A 17863-nucleotide genomic window follows, 5' to 3' on the forward strand; every position below is an offset into this window, starting at 1 on the left:
ATGTGTGTGTGTGTGTGTGTGTGTGTGTGTGTGTGTGTGTGTGTGTGTATATATATGTGTATATATATATATACTTAAAATGTACCTGTAGAGTTCTGAAAGTATTTAAAAGAAGTGCATATCTAACTTGCTTTCATATTTTCATCAAATCAGTAATATTTTGTGTGAGTGTGCATTTTAATGAATATTAATTCATTAAATACACAAATACACTGCAATCAGGATTTGATTGAAAGTATAGCAGCACAAGAGAGACTGAGGCTCTGTTAACCAGGTTATATCTTTATTTTATTTCATAATCATAAAATAATGCATTTTCTCGCTGTATTGCACAGTCATATAGTGACAATTCAGTGGTAGTTGCAAAATATGAGCACCAGGTGGTGATATTTTTTTTATACGCTTTGAATTTTAGCTGCTGCACAGTTTCCACCACGAGACGCTGCTCGCCAACATATATGGTGCGGATCTCATGATAGTAAAATATTCATCTTTTAAATTTAAGAACAGAGGGTTGGTTATCACAACAGCTTTCACGTCTCAGATCTATCTATAGCACTATTCCAAGCATTCAGCTCAGCTTTTGTGTTGTTAAGCCCAAGCATCTCTAAGTCCTCGACAAAAGAGTGGACAAAGTTGATCCAAACGTTACCCCTAACCGGAAAACCGCTGCAATGATGTAACTGCAACCTTTGCGGTTCCAAAACGGGGCACAGATACTTTACGCCGTCACCTTTGTAGCAATCACAATGGAGCATTAATGACGTAGTCAGGGGTTGTGAATGAACTTATTCATTTCAGCAGACTGAAAAGACTTAAACGGCCTCTAGCTATACAGAGAGGAGACTGTGTTTTATTGTAACGCAGGATAAGTTGTAACCAATTTTAACAGATTAAAAAACGAGCTCACTATCATACATCACCACCAACTTCCTGAGGTAACAGCAGACGTTGTATTATTATAGAAAATAATATTATGTGTAATAATTATTTTGAACAGTGCATTTGATTACCTCGATAAATTTACCCATCAACAAAAAAGAGTTAAAGCTGTTAAAACGAATTGTGTAACGAGACTCTCTAACACATTATTTTTCTAGATGAATTAATCAAAGCCATATAAACGTGCGTACATCTTCAAACATCTAAGCCCCCCCTTAAACCTAATACGGTTAAGGCTTTGCTCGTGTATATTAATGAGGCTCCTGACATCGTGCCGTAATTAATATTTAAGACATATGCCTTCGCCGTAGTAGAATGCGTAGTTTTTCTCCGCTCCTGGCGCAAGTAGACCAGTCCGTGTTTTTGCAAAGCCTCTCTCTATCCCACATCAGCCTCAAAACCCTCAAAAAAGCCACTAGCCTACCAAAAGGCATTCAGGAGCAGAGGAGGAGCAGAGATTTTCACTGAGTAACCACCATCCCTGTGTGATCTCCTCTAACGGGAGAACTGAAGTGATGGCGGGTTGCGCGGAGGATTCGTGGATTTTCGCTTGACAGGCACCAGAATCTTCAGTTGGATTAGTTGATTGTTTTATTTATGGGGGATTTGCATTTACCTACTGAAAAATGCCTTTTGCCAAACGGATCGTTGAGCCCCAGCTGCTGTGCAGACATGCCATCCCTAATGATGAAGGGATACTGTTCGAGGATCTGTGCTCCATCACCAATGTGGCTCTATCCCGGACCCTGCGGCAGCTCTCCGACCTGTCCAAACACGCCTGCTCCTTATTCCAGGAGCTTGAGAACGAAGTAGTCTCCACAAACCAACGGGTTTGGGCTTTGCAGAACAAAATAGGCAAAATCCAGCAAACCGCCAGTGCGCTGGATCCAAAACTGGAGGCTGTGCGTAAGTAGACCATTACGCGTAAATTATGGCTTGGAGATTTTATACACGAAAGTGTGATGTTTTTGCAAATTATTGGAAAAGAATGAATGAATATGGTGGTTATATGTATCAGGTCACATGTAGACACTGTCTCGAAGCTTTGCCGAGCAAATTATAATGTGTCACACGCCTGTATGCGTAACCAACACCTGCACCGTGACCGGTTGCGCTTTTCGCTCCGAAACGAAAAGCGTCTTGACACACAGTAACCAGCCGCTGCATGCAGTTTTTAGTCTATAAATGTGTGATCGTTAAGATTTTTAAGACGATAGGAGACAGTATGGGTCGTTTTCAGCAGCTGTTTAGAGAGAGGGGCGTGTATGCCATGGTTATTTCAATAGGCACTGTTTATTAAAATGGATAAACGCAACAGTTATCTCTGCAGGTATAACATGATTTTCATTTGATTTTTTCGAGCATAGTAATAAGGAATCTGTAGTGTCTTTAAAACGCGTAATTGCATAATCACATTCGGCTGCGCTTGGATTACAATTTTTTCCCCCAATTATTATGCTTATTTTTGCACATCCCATTATAAAGAAAATAAAATATGTTGTCCTTATGTCATATTAAACTGGCGCTGCACCCACCCAGCTGCTGCAACAGAATTAAATGCAAGATAAAGGATAAATCTAACCTAAAGGTTATCAGTGATGTGACATTTAAACAAGATGAGATATGATATCTTTTTCGCCCTCAAATAAAAATTAGGCATTTTACATGAAACTTCCAGGTTGGGTGTGGAGAGAAAATAAATATGGCAGTTGCTTGGATGCAGCAATAAATGCAAAGCAACATCCACCTCATATCCATGATGAAATGTCTAATGCCCAGTGAAAAAGTGGTATCCATAACATATGTGATTTAAAAACCCTGCTTCTGCTTCATTTCAACTGCATGGGCCGATGAAACCAGGCCCCTGCTTTGAAATAAAATGCTACAACCTCAGCGCCCTTGTCAAGCCTCTGAGGAGATCATAGCCTCATGTGGATCATAGCCTTAGCGCTGGGTGCTGCTGTATAGCTTTTATTATAAGAGGATGTTAAGCTGCAGTGCATGGGGATAAGTCCAGTGCATAGATACAGCACTGACAAGATAGATATTTCCCCCTCCACTTTGAGGCAAAGAAAAACAAACACATTTACAGACACATGCAATTAGTTCAAATAGGATCAAATTATTTCAGTTCGATGCCATGTGACGTGTTTTGAACCCGGCCACCTGCTTCATTTCAACTGCATGGGCCGATGAAATCAGGCCCCTGCTTTGAAATAAAATGCTACAACCTCAGCGCCCTTGTCAAGCCTCTGAGGAGATCATAGCCTCATGTGGATCATAGCCTCAGCGCTGGGTGCTGCTGTATAGCTTTTATTATAAGAGGATGTTAAGCTGCAGTGCATGGGGATAAGTCCAGTGCATAGATACAGCACTGACAAGATAGAGATTTCCCCCTCCACTTTGAGGCAAAGAAAAACAAACACATTTACAGACACATGCAATTAGTTCAAATAGGATCAAATTATTTCAGTTCGATGCCATGTGACGTGTTTTGAACCCGGCCATAGGAGAACAGTGTTAAATGTTAAAGCCAGTTGCTGTGTTTGACTTTGCAGTCAAAATAAAAAGATTAAAAGCCAGGGGTTTTCAATCTTAAGCTTTGAGGAGCACAAACTTATGCCAGTCTGTAATTTTTGCATTCTTTAACAGACAGAAAAATTTCGAGTTTCAAGTTTGACTCTTTCGCTAACATTTAGGAAGCTGTATGTTTGAGAATTAATTATGACAAATCAGTGAGAAAAAGGTGGAAAGAAATGTGACCTTGTGTTTGATTGGAAAACATTGGTTGTAAACAGTTTTGCTGGGAGTCTCCAACTGTCTCATTGTGTGGTTGAGGCGTGTGTCATAGCCCTTTATGGCTCGATTAGTGTAAACGATCCTAATCCCATAACTGCAGTGTATTGTCTTGTTATTCCAGTGATGGCATGTGGTGCCAGGAACGACACCCTCCTGAATTTGAATGGACAGTTGGCCTGTAGGCAGGGCCCTCATACAACTTTATTTGTGACCTTTGCTAGCTTGCCTCTTTAGATTCACTCCAGATCAGGGTTATTTTACTAAATCCAAAAGAAAAACTGAAATAAACTATAAAAAAGTAATGTATTAAAAAAAACTAAGACTTAAATAAAACTATATAGACATTTAAGAAAAATAGATTCACTGAAATAAACTATACAAAATTTATGTACCAAAAGACTAAGACTGAAATAAAATTATATAGACATTTTAAAAAATATATTTAAAATGACAAAAACACAACTTATTAGAAAAGGAAACCTTGTTGCAAACATCAGCCTTTAGAAACACACTATGTACAGCACAGTAACCCAGAGTTACAATAAATAGACATAAGGGACAATAAACAGTCTATATATACAAACAATAGACAAAGTCAGCATAAAATGGCTAGTGCAACATCCGGTAACAATGACAGCTGTGTGAATTGTTATTATTGTAATTGTCACAGTTTTAAAATAGCTGGAGTGAGGTGGATTGTTAAGGTGTCTAGAGCTAAATATGATGCAATGTATGTGCAATACATGGGAAGGGGGTCCATAGGAGTCCTGTTGCTGTGTCATGTGTGTGTAAGCTGTCAGATAGTGTTGCTGACGGTTCTTACAGCTGAAACTGTTCGTAAGTTTTGAGGTATTTGCATAAACGCTCCTTAGACTTGGTCCTGGACTGTTCTTTTAATAAGGGATATTCATTCCTGAAATCTTTGAGCAGTGCATTAAAAGTGATGATAAGTACATCACATTGCATAATAGCACAGAACAGGCACAGCTACAGTACCTCACACAGCATTGTGCCTAGTCTTGGATTTAATCCATTCTGGGACCGTTTTTTCTTTCTATCCTAGAAGTAAGAAGGCCTGTGATCTGTCCTCCCCAAGCGAGGATGGGTAGAGATTACCTTGCCTGCCCCAGGACCTGTTTAATTAGACAAGACCTCTTCCAGAGCATACAGCCATTTGCAGGTTTTACTAATGAAGGGAAAAGATCAGACTGAGGAAAGTCAATGAGAAACATTTTTTACTTGTTACGTTTAACACCCATACCAACGTGTTTGAGATTGGAACAGTCTCATCTTTATACTGTTGAAAACTGTGCCTGTAAGACATAAGGAAACCTCTGAGGTTGACTTGTTTTTATTAATAATTCTTGCAATAATTGTATGCAATTCTTGTGAAAACAGGCTACATGTAGTGTTATAAATATACTAATGCTATCACGATTAATCATGATTAATCGCATTAAAAATGAAAGTTTTTGTTTACATAATATGTGTGTGTACTGTGAATATTTATTATGTATATATATATATATATATATATATATACACACATGCATATATTTAAGAAAAATATGTTATATTTGTATTTGAAATATATTTATATATAATATAAATTATATAAATATAAATATATACTGTACATGTAAATATTTCCAAAATATATATTTTATGTGTGTTTATTTATATATGCATAATAAATATACACAGTACACACACATATATTACATAAACAAAAACTTTTATTTTGGATGCGATTAATCGTGACAGCACTAAAAAATACATACATATATTAGGTGCTCTAATTTGAAGTATTTAGATAAAAATATTAATAAAATATTGTATGCATAATTTGCATTACATTTATGCAATGTAATAGCATATATAATTTTTTTATTATTTATTTGTATATTTATTTATTTATTTATATTTTTTTGCCATACCAGCACACAAAGGCAGAATAGTAACCTGGCCTGAATGAGAGGGGTTCTAACCTTTTAAAGGGGTCATATGATGCGATTTCAAGTTTTCCTTTCTCTTTGGAGTGTTACAAGCTGTTCGTGAATAGATAAGATCCCTGAAGTTGCAAAGACTAAAGTCACAAACCTAAAGAGATATTCTTTATAAAAGTTAAGACTCATCGACACCCTCCTAAAACGCCTCATATAAACACGCCCCCACATGTCTACGTCACGATGTGGGAAGATTTGCATAACGCCACCCAAATGTTTACGCTAAGAAAGAAGGCATAACTTTTATTCTCGCTGTAGTATTGTTGCCGCCGCCGCCATGTTGTGGAGACACTGTGTGTTTCGTTATGAAAGCGAAACTACTTTGTTTGGTCTTCCAATAGAGGACACAACTAGAAATCAGTGGTTAAGTTGTTTTTACAACACCGTTCCAGAACAGTTCAACTCATATATTCAGATGTGAGCAATGCATTTTACGGAGGACGAGGACTGTTTCCTGGGAGATTAGCCTACAATGCCGGTGTTCTGACAAATAATGCAGACTCACAGCCTGTAAGTATGCTTTCATATTTAAAGGATTTGCCACTGATGATTCAAACGCGAATTTTGAGCAGTGTAGAGTAGCTCTTGTTGTTTGTCATTTCTCCGATCACAAATGCAGACATGGTTTTATGTTTACGCGGAGCAACGCAACGCGTAAAAAGACAGTATAAGTCATTATAATCAATAGTTATGTCCCCACTGGATGCTACAAATGCCTAGTTTATATTGGGTTTTATTAGTTTTGTCTCGTCACGCCGGAACACGGCATCACAGTATGGTAAGGGGCGTAACATTTCCGTCACACGCTTGAGGTATTCGGCCAATCACAACACACTGGATAGCTGGCCAATCAGAGCACACCTCGCTTTTCAGACCGATGAGCTTTGTAAAAATCGACGCATTTCAGAAAGGCAGGGCATAGAGTAGAAACAATAATGTACAGTATGTGGAAAATAATGTGTTTTTTAACCTTAAACCGCATAAACACATTTCATTACACCAAATACACAAAATAATGTTATTTTTTAGCAACGTCATATGACCCCTTTAACAGAGCCCACTGCAGCATCCACTCTTTTTACTCTAAGAGCCCCTGGAGCCAAATTCATTGTCCTATAACTTTAATAGCCCATCACCACACACAGACATACCCACAGGCCTCCCTACCCACATGCACTAGTGCACATTTACACCGTCAACAGAAAAAGATTTTTGATTGTTTGTACTGATAAACATACATGAAAATGTACATATGCATCTAAAAGACACAAAGCACCCCAGAAAACGTGCACTCCATTTTCCATTCTCTTTTTGTCTTATAATAGGTCGAAGGCTCTCTTGCTTGTTTCGTTTTGATAAGTATCATACATAAATGAGTCTCAGTGGCCTGGAATTAAAGTAGCTATGGACGGCACATCATCCTCTCAGCTTCAGGCTACTGTGTGCTCAGATCTGATTGGTCAGATTCAGAGAGCACTGCAGCCCATGGTTTAAATACTCAGAGTTTGCCCACCATTAGCACACACACAGTCTTAGAGAACAAGTCCACTGTGAGCACTTGTACATTGCCTCAGGTCAACAGAAGTATATGCTTATACTTATATGCTTATTTGTTTTGTATATGTTTTGATGGTATTAAGCTGATGTTTGATCTAAAAGTTATATGTTGGTAAAGAGGCAATAACTTACTTTATTTATTATACATAATTTTTTTAACTAAGGTTTACTGAATAAATAATGTTCATGTTAGAATTCCAAATGCAGCATATCATGGAACAATCAGATGCTTTGTGGAATGTGGGAAATTTGGCCTGAAAAAGACATGAAAAACATGGCTTACACTTTCATTAAAAAAATTAACCCATTTTACACATAATGTGTCAAGAAAAAATATATTTAATTTTTATTTTTGATGTTTAGGATGTGAAATGAAGCTCTTTTTTATGGAAGCCTTTTTCCACAATGGAATAAAAAAAGAAAAACTAAAATAAAAAGGGTAATTGCATGTTTTTTAATCTTACAATTCTCACAGTTTGTCTCTGAAATATGAGTTTATATCTCACAATTCTGATATAAACTTGCAATTACCAAAAGAAAAGTCCAAATAGTGAGATGTAAACTTAGAATTGATAGGAAACAAGTCAGAATTATGAGATGTAAATTTGAAATTATAAGAAAAAAGTTAGAGTAACACTTTACTTAAAGCCTTTATGTATAATGCATTATAAAAGTAGTTTTAATGCATTAATTATGTCTTGTAATGCACCTAATAATGCACTGTACAATCTCATGAATAATTGTAACCATAGTTAATACATTATAACACTTATCAATTAATTGTTACACTGTGCATTTTAAATTTGGTTATAATTATTTACGACAAGACATAATGTATTACAATGCACATTATGAATAATTATAATGCATTATACCCTTTAATAACCCTTTAAAATGCTTAATACTGTACATAAAGGCTTTAAGTAAAGTGTGACCAAAGTTAGAATTCTGCATGTTCATATTTTGCAATTCTGTTTACATCTCGCAATTTTGAATTTTTTTCTCTGAAAAAAAAATAGAAGTAAGATAAAAAGTCGCAATTACCTTTTTTGTTTTATGTTCAATGGTGGAAACAGACTTCCATAGTTTTGAGTCTTAGTATTCAATAGAGAGAATCCCTAAACAGAAATATTTGCTTAGTTTACTTCAACTAGTAGTGGTAGTCGCACAAAAACATATGCGAGTCATTTGCTTGACTGAAGGAGCCATTTCTTAGTGCAAATTCTGCAAAGAGTGGCAAACTTCATGTCAGGCACGCGCTAATAGGTAACTTTAAGTGAGGTAAAAGTGCTTTGTGTTTTATGTATGTGGAAATCATATTGATTTATTGATTTATCTAGTGCATGTTACAACCCAAAACCGGAATTCCTGATTTTCTCATGTAATATAACAGTTTTTTTTACTAATGCATGGTGTAATGTGATTTGTTCTCTTGTTCTCTTAGCCTCGGGGCTGGGCAGTCCATAACATAGAGGTTTACACAATGGAATAGTAAGGAGTGTTATACCACTTCCTTTCAGGTAATTTATAATAGAGTCCAGACAAAGGGCAAGTGACACTCTCAGGTTATAATTTACTTCAGATATAAACTCAAAATGAAGTATTAGGTAGGTTCAAAGAAAGAGCGAAAAATATTTTTATGGTCTAATGGGTGATTTGGGTTAGTGTCAGGAGTTTTTATGCTGATTACCTGTGCTTCTGGTTGCCCCAGCAGTATTTTTCTTTTAAATGTCTGATCTCTGTAAGACTGAATTTTTGTCAATTTAGAATACTATGTTTTGAGAATGCTTTTTAAGCTGAACACTTAAGAGTGAGTAATGGCTGCTGAAAATTGTAAAATATTTTAAACAAGAAAACACTTATTTGAAATTGTAATAATATTTCAGAATATTGATATTTTACTGTATTTTTGATCAAATAACCATACCCTTTGTCAGCTTAAGTTATAATTAGATATTTATTGTATAGGTGGCACCCTGTGCTGTCACTCATTCAGACAGCTGGTTAATGGCAGAGTTTAAATCCTAACCTCATGAATAATTAGTAAGACCAGCAGGTCCGGCGTGAACCATTATTTCTTTCATTTCCATTAAAAATTCATAAACTAAGCGTATACTTGGAGGGAAGTAGGACAGGCTACAGAGGCTACAGAGTTTGAGGGATGTATAGCAGATTCGATCTTCCAGCTTTCACTGATACTTTATCAAGACTAAATGAAACCAATCGATTATTCAACCATTAGGACCGCAGTGTATTCATCTTTAAAAAATGGCATAAACTCTCTGTCCTGACTTGTTCTAAGTGGAAGCCCCTTTCCCACATTCTACAGTACCCCCATCCTAAACGAAAGAGCACACCGAGCACAGACACATAATGAAGTCAGAGAGTTGTATGTGGGTTAGAGGTCAGCGTCTCTCTGCCAAGGAACATGACTGGTTGACTTGCAGCAAAGCATCACTGTTCTTTAATATGTCAAGCTTGCTTAATGTTTTGTTTGCATTTCATTCAAATCAAATGAACATAGTGAAGGACCGATAGTAGAGTCAAATATATCTTTTCATTAATGAATTAAATATATTTATTATCAACATTTCTCTGCCATGATAGATTAATTTTTTCACTGAGCTTGTCACAATGCAATCTGGGGTTTCATTCTCTGGGTTTTCAAACAGTACAGTAGACTTATAGGTTCCCTTTTATTTCTCTGTATGAAAAAAAAATCTATTAAAATGGGACTTAATTTACAGTACATATGTAAGCATGCAGGTGAATAGTAAAGCTCAACAAGGATCATAAAGTCGATTTTTTTTTGCTTTCTGCCTTCTAGCCTTCTCAGTGCTCTAATTTTCCCCTTAGAGTTGGTTTGCTTCTGCATTTGACAGTACTTTTAATGTTTAATGCACTTTGATTTTCACTGGAAGCACATCAAGGTTCTCTATGAGGCCTGTCTGAGAACTGTTCATCGTGATGGAGAAGAAATCCGCATCCTCTTAAGACAAAGCCTCAGAAATGAAGGTTGAGCTGAGAAACAGTGAAACTGGAAGTATATTGTTAGCTATATGGACTTTATTTAGACTGAAAGAGAGAGGCAGGTTTTCTTCAGAAAACAAATTATTGTTTATGTACTGTAAGTAAAAAAAAAAACGTAAAATACTAGATGACAAATGATGTAGTAACATTATTATCAGGCATAATCTAAATCTGCAAAACTCTCTTTATTTTTGCACCAGTCACCATGTCTGAAGACCCTAAATATCTAGAGATAATAATTAATTAGACGCTTTTATCCAAAGCGACTTACAGTGCATTCAGGCTATACATTTTTTACCAGTATGCATGTTCCCTGGGAATTGAACCCACAACCTTTTGCACTGCTAATGCAATGCTTTACCACTGAGCCACAGGAACACAATGTTTAGCAAAGTGAGCAATTATCATACAGTTTCTCCAAATATTGCATATAGCAATGCTCAAGAATTTGGGTAATTTTTTATACCTTGGAGGGACACCTTGGGAAATCATTAACCACCTCCCTCGATGCACTGGATGTATGGATGGGTTAAACTGCAGTTCGACTCGAGTTTGCAATCTGCCCAGACTAAGCAGCCATGCTCCACAGACAGTGAGAGACTTGTCTGTCATGACTTCTGAATTCTGTCTATGACTTTTAGTCCTAAAGATCTATTAAAACCACAAAGGGGCTTCCAGATCTACAGAATAGGTAGCTGAAGAGGAGCTGGAGTTAATCTAGTGACAAGGCCACACAAATTCAACTATTTCTGCTATTTTACATTCATTACGTCATTGAACACTAACTTGGTCAAACGTTAAAAGTGAAGTCTATAATAATAATAATAATAAAAGTTCAAATAAAGTCAAATACTGTAACATCTGATACCTTTTCTGTTAAGTTTATAGACATTTTCAACCCCAAAACACAGAATGAAATGCATGATTCAAAATATGGGTAAAACATCTGTGAAAATTAAATACAAATACTTTTATTAGAGTGTTGTATTTATTTAGACCAATTTCAGACTCAGCCAATAGCATAAATTTGTAACTATAACAAGTTGTTTACTGGGGGAATTGACTAAATGGTTTGAAAAATGGAAGACTGAGAGGTCAACGGGAAGTGTGTGGGAAACCTGTTAGTTAACAATTACTTTTTGCAATTTTATTGGTGCTGCTAGTGGCATATAAATGACAAAAATCAGTGGGAATCCTCACTTTCTCAGTGACTGAAGGAAAATCTCTTCTGTGTCAGAGGAACAGAAGGAGGAGTGTTTATTTGGCTGCTTGTGCTGCAAAAGATCGGTCGGTCTCTGAAAGAGAGAGTGAGGGAAAACAGAGAGGAAAAACTTGGCTGATTGAGTCACGACAGAGGGAATAGCCGTAATTAAGACAGACAGACAGAGGGAGAGAAATGAGAGAGGGCTGTGATGATGACAGTGTATCAAAGCTGCAACAGTAAACAGGGCTGTTGTATTTGAGCCGTCTTTAATCTACACTGATTGAATCAGTGGGAGTCAGTGTGCAGTAACTCTGTTGCATTGTATGGACAACTTTCATTTAAATCTGAATTCTTCATTTGAATCTTTAATCTGAATTTTATTTTTTAATTAATTTGTAATAAAATCTTTAAATCATTATATTTTAATAAGTATAATATTTTGATTATTATGACTTTTAATATTATGATTATTAAAGTTTTGATATTGTAACTTCTCATAAAAGAGTTCAGGTGATATGCTAAACAAACAGATGACAGTCTTGTCTAAAATAAAATACTAATATGGACTGTATGGCAACTCTTCTCTTAGAAATTATGTTTTTGTGTGTTTTTTAACTTTTTAAGGACACTTTAATGCTTTCTTAAATGTAATTAAATATTAAATAAAATAATAAATCATTTATTAATAGATGAAAGCTGTGTCTAAAAAAACCTTTAGAAATTAATTTAGAAATTAATATTTTTGTGTACGTTTTTTTTAAATGACACTAACTTTTCATGACACTAATAAATAAAATGAAATCAAATATGTAAGCTGTGTTTAAAAAAACAAATTATATTTAAAGTGCCATTCATTTACAATAGATTGTATGGACAGCTAATGGCTTATTTAATGAAGAAATGTATATTTTAGTGTGATGATTTTTAATGCAGGCTTAAATGATATATTATATTATATTATATTATATTATATTATATTATATTATATTATATTATATTATATTATATTATGATAAAAGGTGAGTATAAAAGAATACAAAAATCATATTGTATAGTGTATAACTGTCCACTGGAAAAAAAAATGTCTTTGGGTCTGGGCAAGCTTTCGTTCGCTATATTTATCTCTTAACAAAAAACACATGCCACTTTGAGAATGGAAAGTGAGCCAGAAAAACAACTCTGTCTTATGTAATAGTTCTAAACTGAGTTTTGTCTTCTGTGGGGACTTTAAAAGCCTTAGGCAATAAATCTCTGCAAGTTTTGACCATGTCCAAAAACCATTGCACTGTAAAACATTATACGGTGTGACTAAAGACATAAGGTACCAAAATATGTCATCTTTTTAAAGAGATTTCAAGAACATTCATGCTGACCTGTGGCATTATTATAGTTTTTTTTACCACACACCTTTTAAACATGAATGGACTGGCTGTTTATTTGATTTATAACAAATCCCTTGTGTTTTTCTCCTCACTGTTCAGGTTTCAGGAGAAAAATCTGTATAGGTAAGTTGTTTGTCAAGTGTTGATGATAGCACTAGACTCTTTTTCAGTAGACCTACATCTGTAGATTATAGGTGTACGTATATATGTGTGGTTTGTGTGTGTGTGTGTGTGTGTGTGTGTGTGTGTGTGGTCTTAAACCACACCATTCTGTCAACAGATTGCCTTTAGTAAGCATCTTACAGTGTTGTTTTCCTAGTCTGAAGGACAGCTGCCCATACTGTTCCTGAAAGAGACATCCTGGAGGTCACATGATGCTGTCATTATATCTGGACAGATATAGGGATATCAGCATGAACAGATCAAGAGCGGCTTAAGTAGAACAGACACCGAAAGCAAAGCGCAAAGCCGAGCTCATTAGTTCAGGAATTAACTGCTATTACTCCATTACTGGGGCTCAAATTAAAGCAATCTCCAGCCAGGATGTTGAAGTGTGCTGTCCAAACATCCCCTGCCCACGAGTCGGTATGGATTGTCTTGTTTGACTTGTCCTCAATTTAAGGTTTCGTCAAATGCTTCACCAGAGAAGAAGTAACATGTTTTTGGGTTTTTTTCCTTGTCAGAGCAAGCAGGATACAGTATGGTTGTTGATCCATTATCAATTTATATTACATTTACATTACTGTTTAAAAGTTTTGGGTCACAAATATATATATATAAACCAGCCACGGTGAAATGGCGCTCTTTTCAAACAGTGCGGATTACACAGCGTTTCTGGTCTTGTGAATGGAACTTCGAGAGGGGAGTTAGTCGTTCCAAACGAAAATGAACAACTGAATCGTTTCACAAGGCCGTTCAAAGCATCTCAAAGAGTCAGTTCCCTAGGTAGTGAATCAGTATATTGTGCACACAAGTTCGCACCTAGAGAAGACTTCGACTGCCCTGAAAGTCAGCGGAGACCAGGACAACTAGATGAGCCCCAGAGACAGATCCCCTCCGAAGACCTCGTTGGCCATCGGGACAAGACCACGAGAACCAGACAAGTCCTCTGCTCAATCTGACCTGTGTTGCAGCCTGGAATTTAACCACGTCATGCTGGTTTCATCTGGCCAGAGGAGAACTGCACCCCCCCCTGTGACCTTTCTGTCACTGGTGCCATTTTTTATTTTTTTTTATTTTTTATTTTTTTTTACTTCTGCCTCATTTTAAAGATGTAATTGTGAACAGTAGTAATATTTGTAAATGTTTGTTTGCAGACATTTTGTTTTTGCAGTTGTATTACAGATGTAATGTTTGTCAACTGGAGCTTTAAAGGGATAGTTCACCCAAAAATGAAAATTTGCTGTTAATTTATTGACCCTTAGGCCATCTTTTTTGACCTTAGGGTGACTTTTTTCTTCAAGCCTGTATGTTTAGTCTGTATGAAATTTTTTATAAATGGAGATTGTTATTAAATAAAGGCTATTATGTGTTGTAATGTGTGTGTTTTTAGTGATTAATAAACATCAGTTAATCATTTTAAATAATTTTGTCAAATTATAAAAATATATTAAATGTAACAACTAGTTCCCCAGTAATTTCTTATGATGCCCAAATAATAAATCTTAGTTGAGGTAACATAAAACACATGGAGTAAATGGTAAAATTTTAATTGACACAACTTGCTGTACTTTTCTAAATGTTTGACCAATTAAAACATTTTAGCTGAATGGACTATAAAACTAGTTCAGGAAAGGTTGAGCCAACTAAAAAATTCAGATAACCTTTGAAGTCAGAAATTGACTGAATGTAAAATTTCTGTGGAACTAGTTACTAAATAATAATTAGTTGGAACAGCTTGAAATGTTTTTTCAGTGTATGTATACATAATCCTAGACCCCCATTTAAGTATCTCACTTTAGGACACAATGGTGAAAGTTCACAAATTGTTCTTTACAGGGTTTAAACCTATAGTCTTTCAGTTACCAGCCCAAAAGGTCTTCAGCTTGTCTGAATTTGGCATCATGGAGCAATCGTGGAAAGACTTGAGTGACCTTTTGTCACTGTTCAGTGATTAGATTAGCTTTTCGTCTGATAATTCTTTAGGAAAGGATTTGGTCGGAGACAGCTGGCCCTAGATCAGTCTGTATGAGTTTATTTTTGCGTGGTCTGCTGAGTGGGCTGATGTGTCGTGTGCTGACAGCAGTAGTGGTGTGCTGCAGGGCTGCAGGTTAGTGCAGCTGCTCCACTACAGTGTTAAAACACTGCATGCTGGAAACATGCTCACGCTGCACCTTATACATGAGGATGAAGAGCCAAAAAAGAGACACTGAATGAAATATACCACCTAGATCATACAATTATAAATTAGAGCATGAATATACAGAAGCCTCATTTGTCTGATAGAACCAGATCTACATCCACTCTATGATCAAGTAATTGAAAGTGACTATTTTTACTCAGTTGAATAATTACAGCTATGTCAAACTGCAATTAACTTGCATTGTAATTTCCACTGGGTTCTCCCCCCTGCTTCACTCAGTGTGTGTCATTGTGTGTGCAAAAATATATGTGCGCATGTTCGTGGGAATGTGTGTTGTATTTAGGATGCATCATTTTGCGTGAGGAGGGGGCTGCGTTACTCTCCCTGGGCGTGAAGTGCAGATCTGCCATATGGTTTTAATAGATCAAGACGGGTGATCCTGAAACTCACTAAGGTCATTATATTTCTCTATCTGTGGCACCATCTGCTGTTTCTTTTGCTCGTTTGTTTATCCTGCATCTACAGATTTTAAAGCACAGTCTGACCGACAGGAGAATTATTACATGGCAGCTATCCTCCTTCACCAAAATGTCACTGTTGCACTGTATTAAAGTGACATTCAAGGATCATTCTGGTACCGTATTGATTTACCCAAGGTCAAACTGTTAGGGTTAAAGGTCTTCATTTATTCACAGTCATATCTTTCCAGAACAGCTATTACAGTTTGACGTAAAAAGAGATGTAAAAAGAGATGTTTGGCTGAATGTTCACACACTGCTCTTTTCCATACAGTGAAAGTGAATGGTGACCAAAATTGCCAGATAAACGTAAAATAAATATACAGTAACAGTATTTCATACGTATTATGTTCTGAAGCCATATTCATTGTGTGAGAAACTGATAAAAATCAATAATTCCTCTCTGACATACCTCTTAAATCTCATTTTGGTGATTTGAATATGTACACTACCATTTTTTTTTTATTATAATACTTTAATTCATCAAGGATAGCCTTAAATTGATCAAAAGTGACATTACATACTCTTGTAATGTTACTATTGTTAATATTTCAAATAAATGCTGTTCATTTACAATTTTTCTTCATCAAAGAATCCATGGGGTAAAAATATTTTATGAAGGTTTCCACAAAAATATTATGCAGAACGTTTCTTGAGCACTAAATCAGTATATGAAAATTCAGCTTTGCCTTGACAGGAATAAATGACATTTTAAATATATTAAAATTAAAAACAGTGATTTTAAATTTTAATAGCATTTCATAATATTATAATATAATATCTTACTGTATTTTTGATACAGCCTGCAAAGTTAGTGTACTTGAATCTGAATGAGACCAGTGAATAACATTTCAGTCATGTGAGTCAGGAGACTTGAAATATAGTGTGCAAGTTGACTACTCTTGTTGTTCTTTCTTTGTCACTTCTGTGTTCCTTCATTCAAAAACATGGTAATAGCCAAAGTGTGCCAAGGTTTGTGGGGAGAATGTCACAATGGTGGCATTTTGGTGCTGCATGACAAAAGTCACTACAACAACTATTACTTTGGCCTGTATATGCAAGAGAATTTCACAGTTTGTATTATTTTAAATATTTTAGACTTTTAAGCATTTATTGTCTGAGACTGTAAACTTCTACTGTGTTTGTGATCTGCAGGGAAACCCAAACCAACAGACAGGAGATTCCCCTGCTTCCATAGAAACAAATAAGCGTGCCAACTAGATGACAGTGAAGCAGTGTTCGGTTCCGCCCTTTTTAACCTTCTTTTTGGCCTTTTACTCACCTCTCTCCCTTCATTTGACCATTATGCCCCTACACCATTACAGCCATGTGGTTTGTGGCAATGGCAAACTTTCTTGATGCAGTTACCATCTGTGATTAAGATAAGAAGTGTCATTATGATGTGTTTAATTTTAAAAGACAGCACAAATTTTTTTTTTGCCTGTTCTGTTGTACGTGTCTGGTGTAAAAACAAATAGATGAAAAATAAGGAGCAGTCCGTAATCTCACTTGGTTCCCACTCTCCACTCAAATCTGCTCTATCTGAAGGGATTACAGCCTTCATGCAATCCTTCCCTGCTTTTTTTAATCTGTGTTTGTATCTAGCCATCACAAACATTTCTAGGCAGTGAGCAGAATCCTGGCTAGATTATTTCTGTACCCTCACATACCACCAGCTTTTAATGTCCAGTAACTGTCTATACAGTTGCAACTTTTGTTTCCATTCCCGGACATTGGAAAATGTCAATTAGCATTTGATGTTTTGCAGATTGCATATTGTATAAAGATTGTCATGCATGCAGTCTGCATAAAACCATAGGCTAGAATATATCAAAAGAATAGTTCACCCAAAAATTATAATTTGCTGAAAATGTACTCACCCTCAGTCCATCCAAAATGTAAATGAGTTTGATTCTTCATCAGAACAAATATGGAGAATTTCAGCATGACATCACTTGCTCACCAATGGATCCTTTGTAGTGAATGGGTGCCGTCAGAATGACAGCTCAAAAAGCGGATTAAAAACATCACAATAACCCACAAGTAACTCCAGTCCATAAATTAGCATCTTGTGAAGTCAAAATCTTTGTGTGTAAGAAGAAAAACATAGTGTTTGGAAAAAA

The 17863-nt window shown here is 36.0% G+C and overlaps 1 protein-coding gene across 4 annotated transcripts in view; it reads left to right on the forward strand.

Annotated features, from left to right (window-relative positions):
• The first annotated feature begins 1386 nt into the window (after positions 1-1386).
• nhsb (Nance-Horan syndrome b (congenital cataracts and dental anomalies)) overlaps positions 1387-17863 on the forward strand; it is a 56211-nt gene continuing 39734 nt past the window's right edge. For all 4 annotated transcript variants that reach the window (XM_016256055.1, XM_016256126.1, XM_016256267.1 and 1 more), the window contains exon 1: positions 1387-1848. In XM_016256055.1, coding sequence (XP_016111541.1) covers positions 1569-1848 — 280 coding nt within the window. In that variant the 5' untranslated portion in view covers positions 1387-1568. The remainder of the gene's footprint in view (positions 1849-17863) is intronic.

Source organism: Sinocyclocheilus grahami, unplaced genomic scaffold (assembly GCF_001515645.1).
Source record: "Sinocyclocheilus grahami isolate Dianchi unplaced genomic scaffold, SAMN03320097.WGS_v1.1 scaffold3.1, whole genome shotgun sequence".
In the NCBI taxonomy this organism is placed as follows: Eukaryota; Metazoa; Chordata; class Actinopteri; order Cypriniformes; family Cyprinidae; genus Sinocyclocheilus; species Sinocyclocheilus grahami.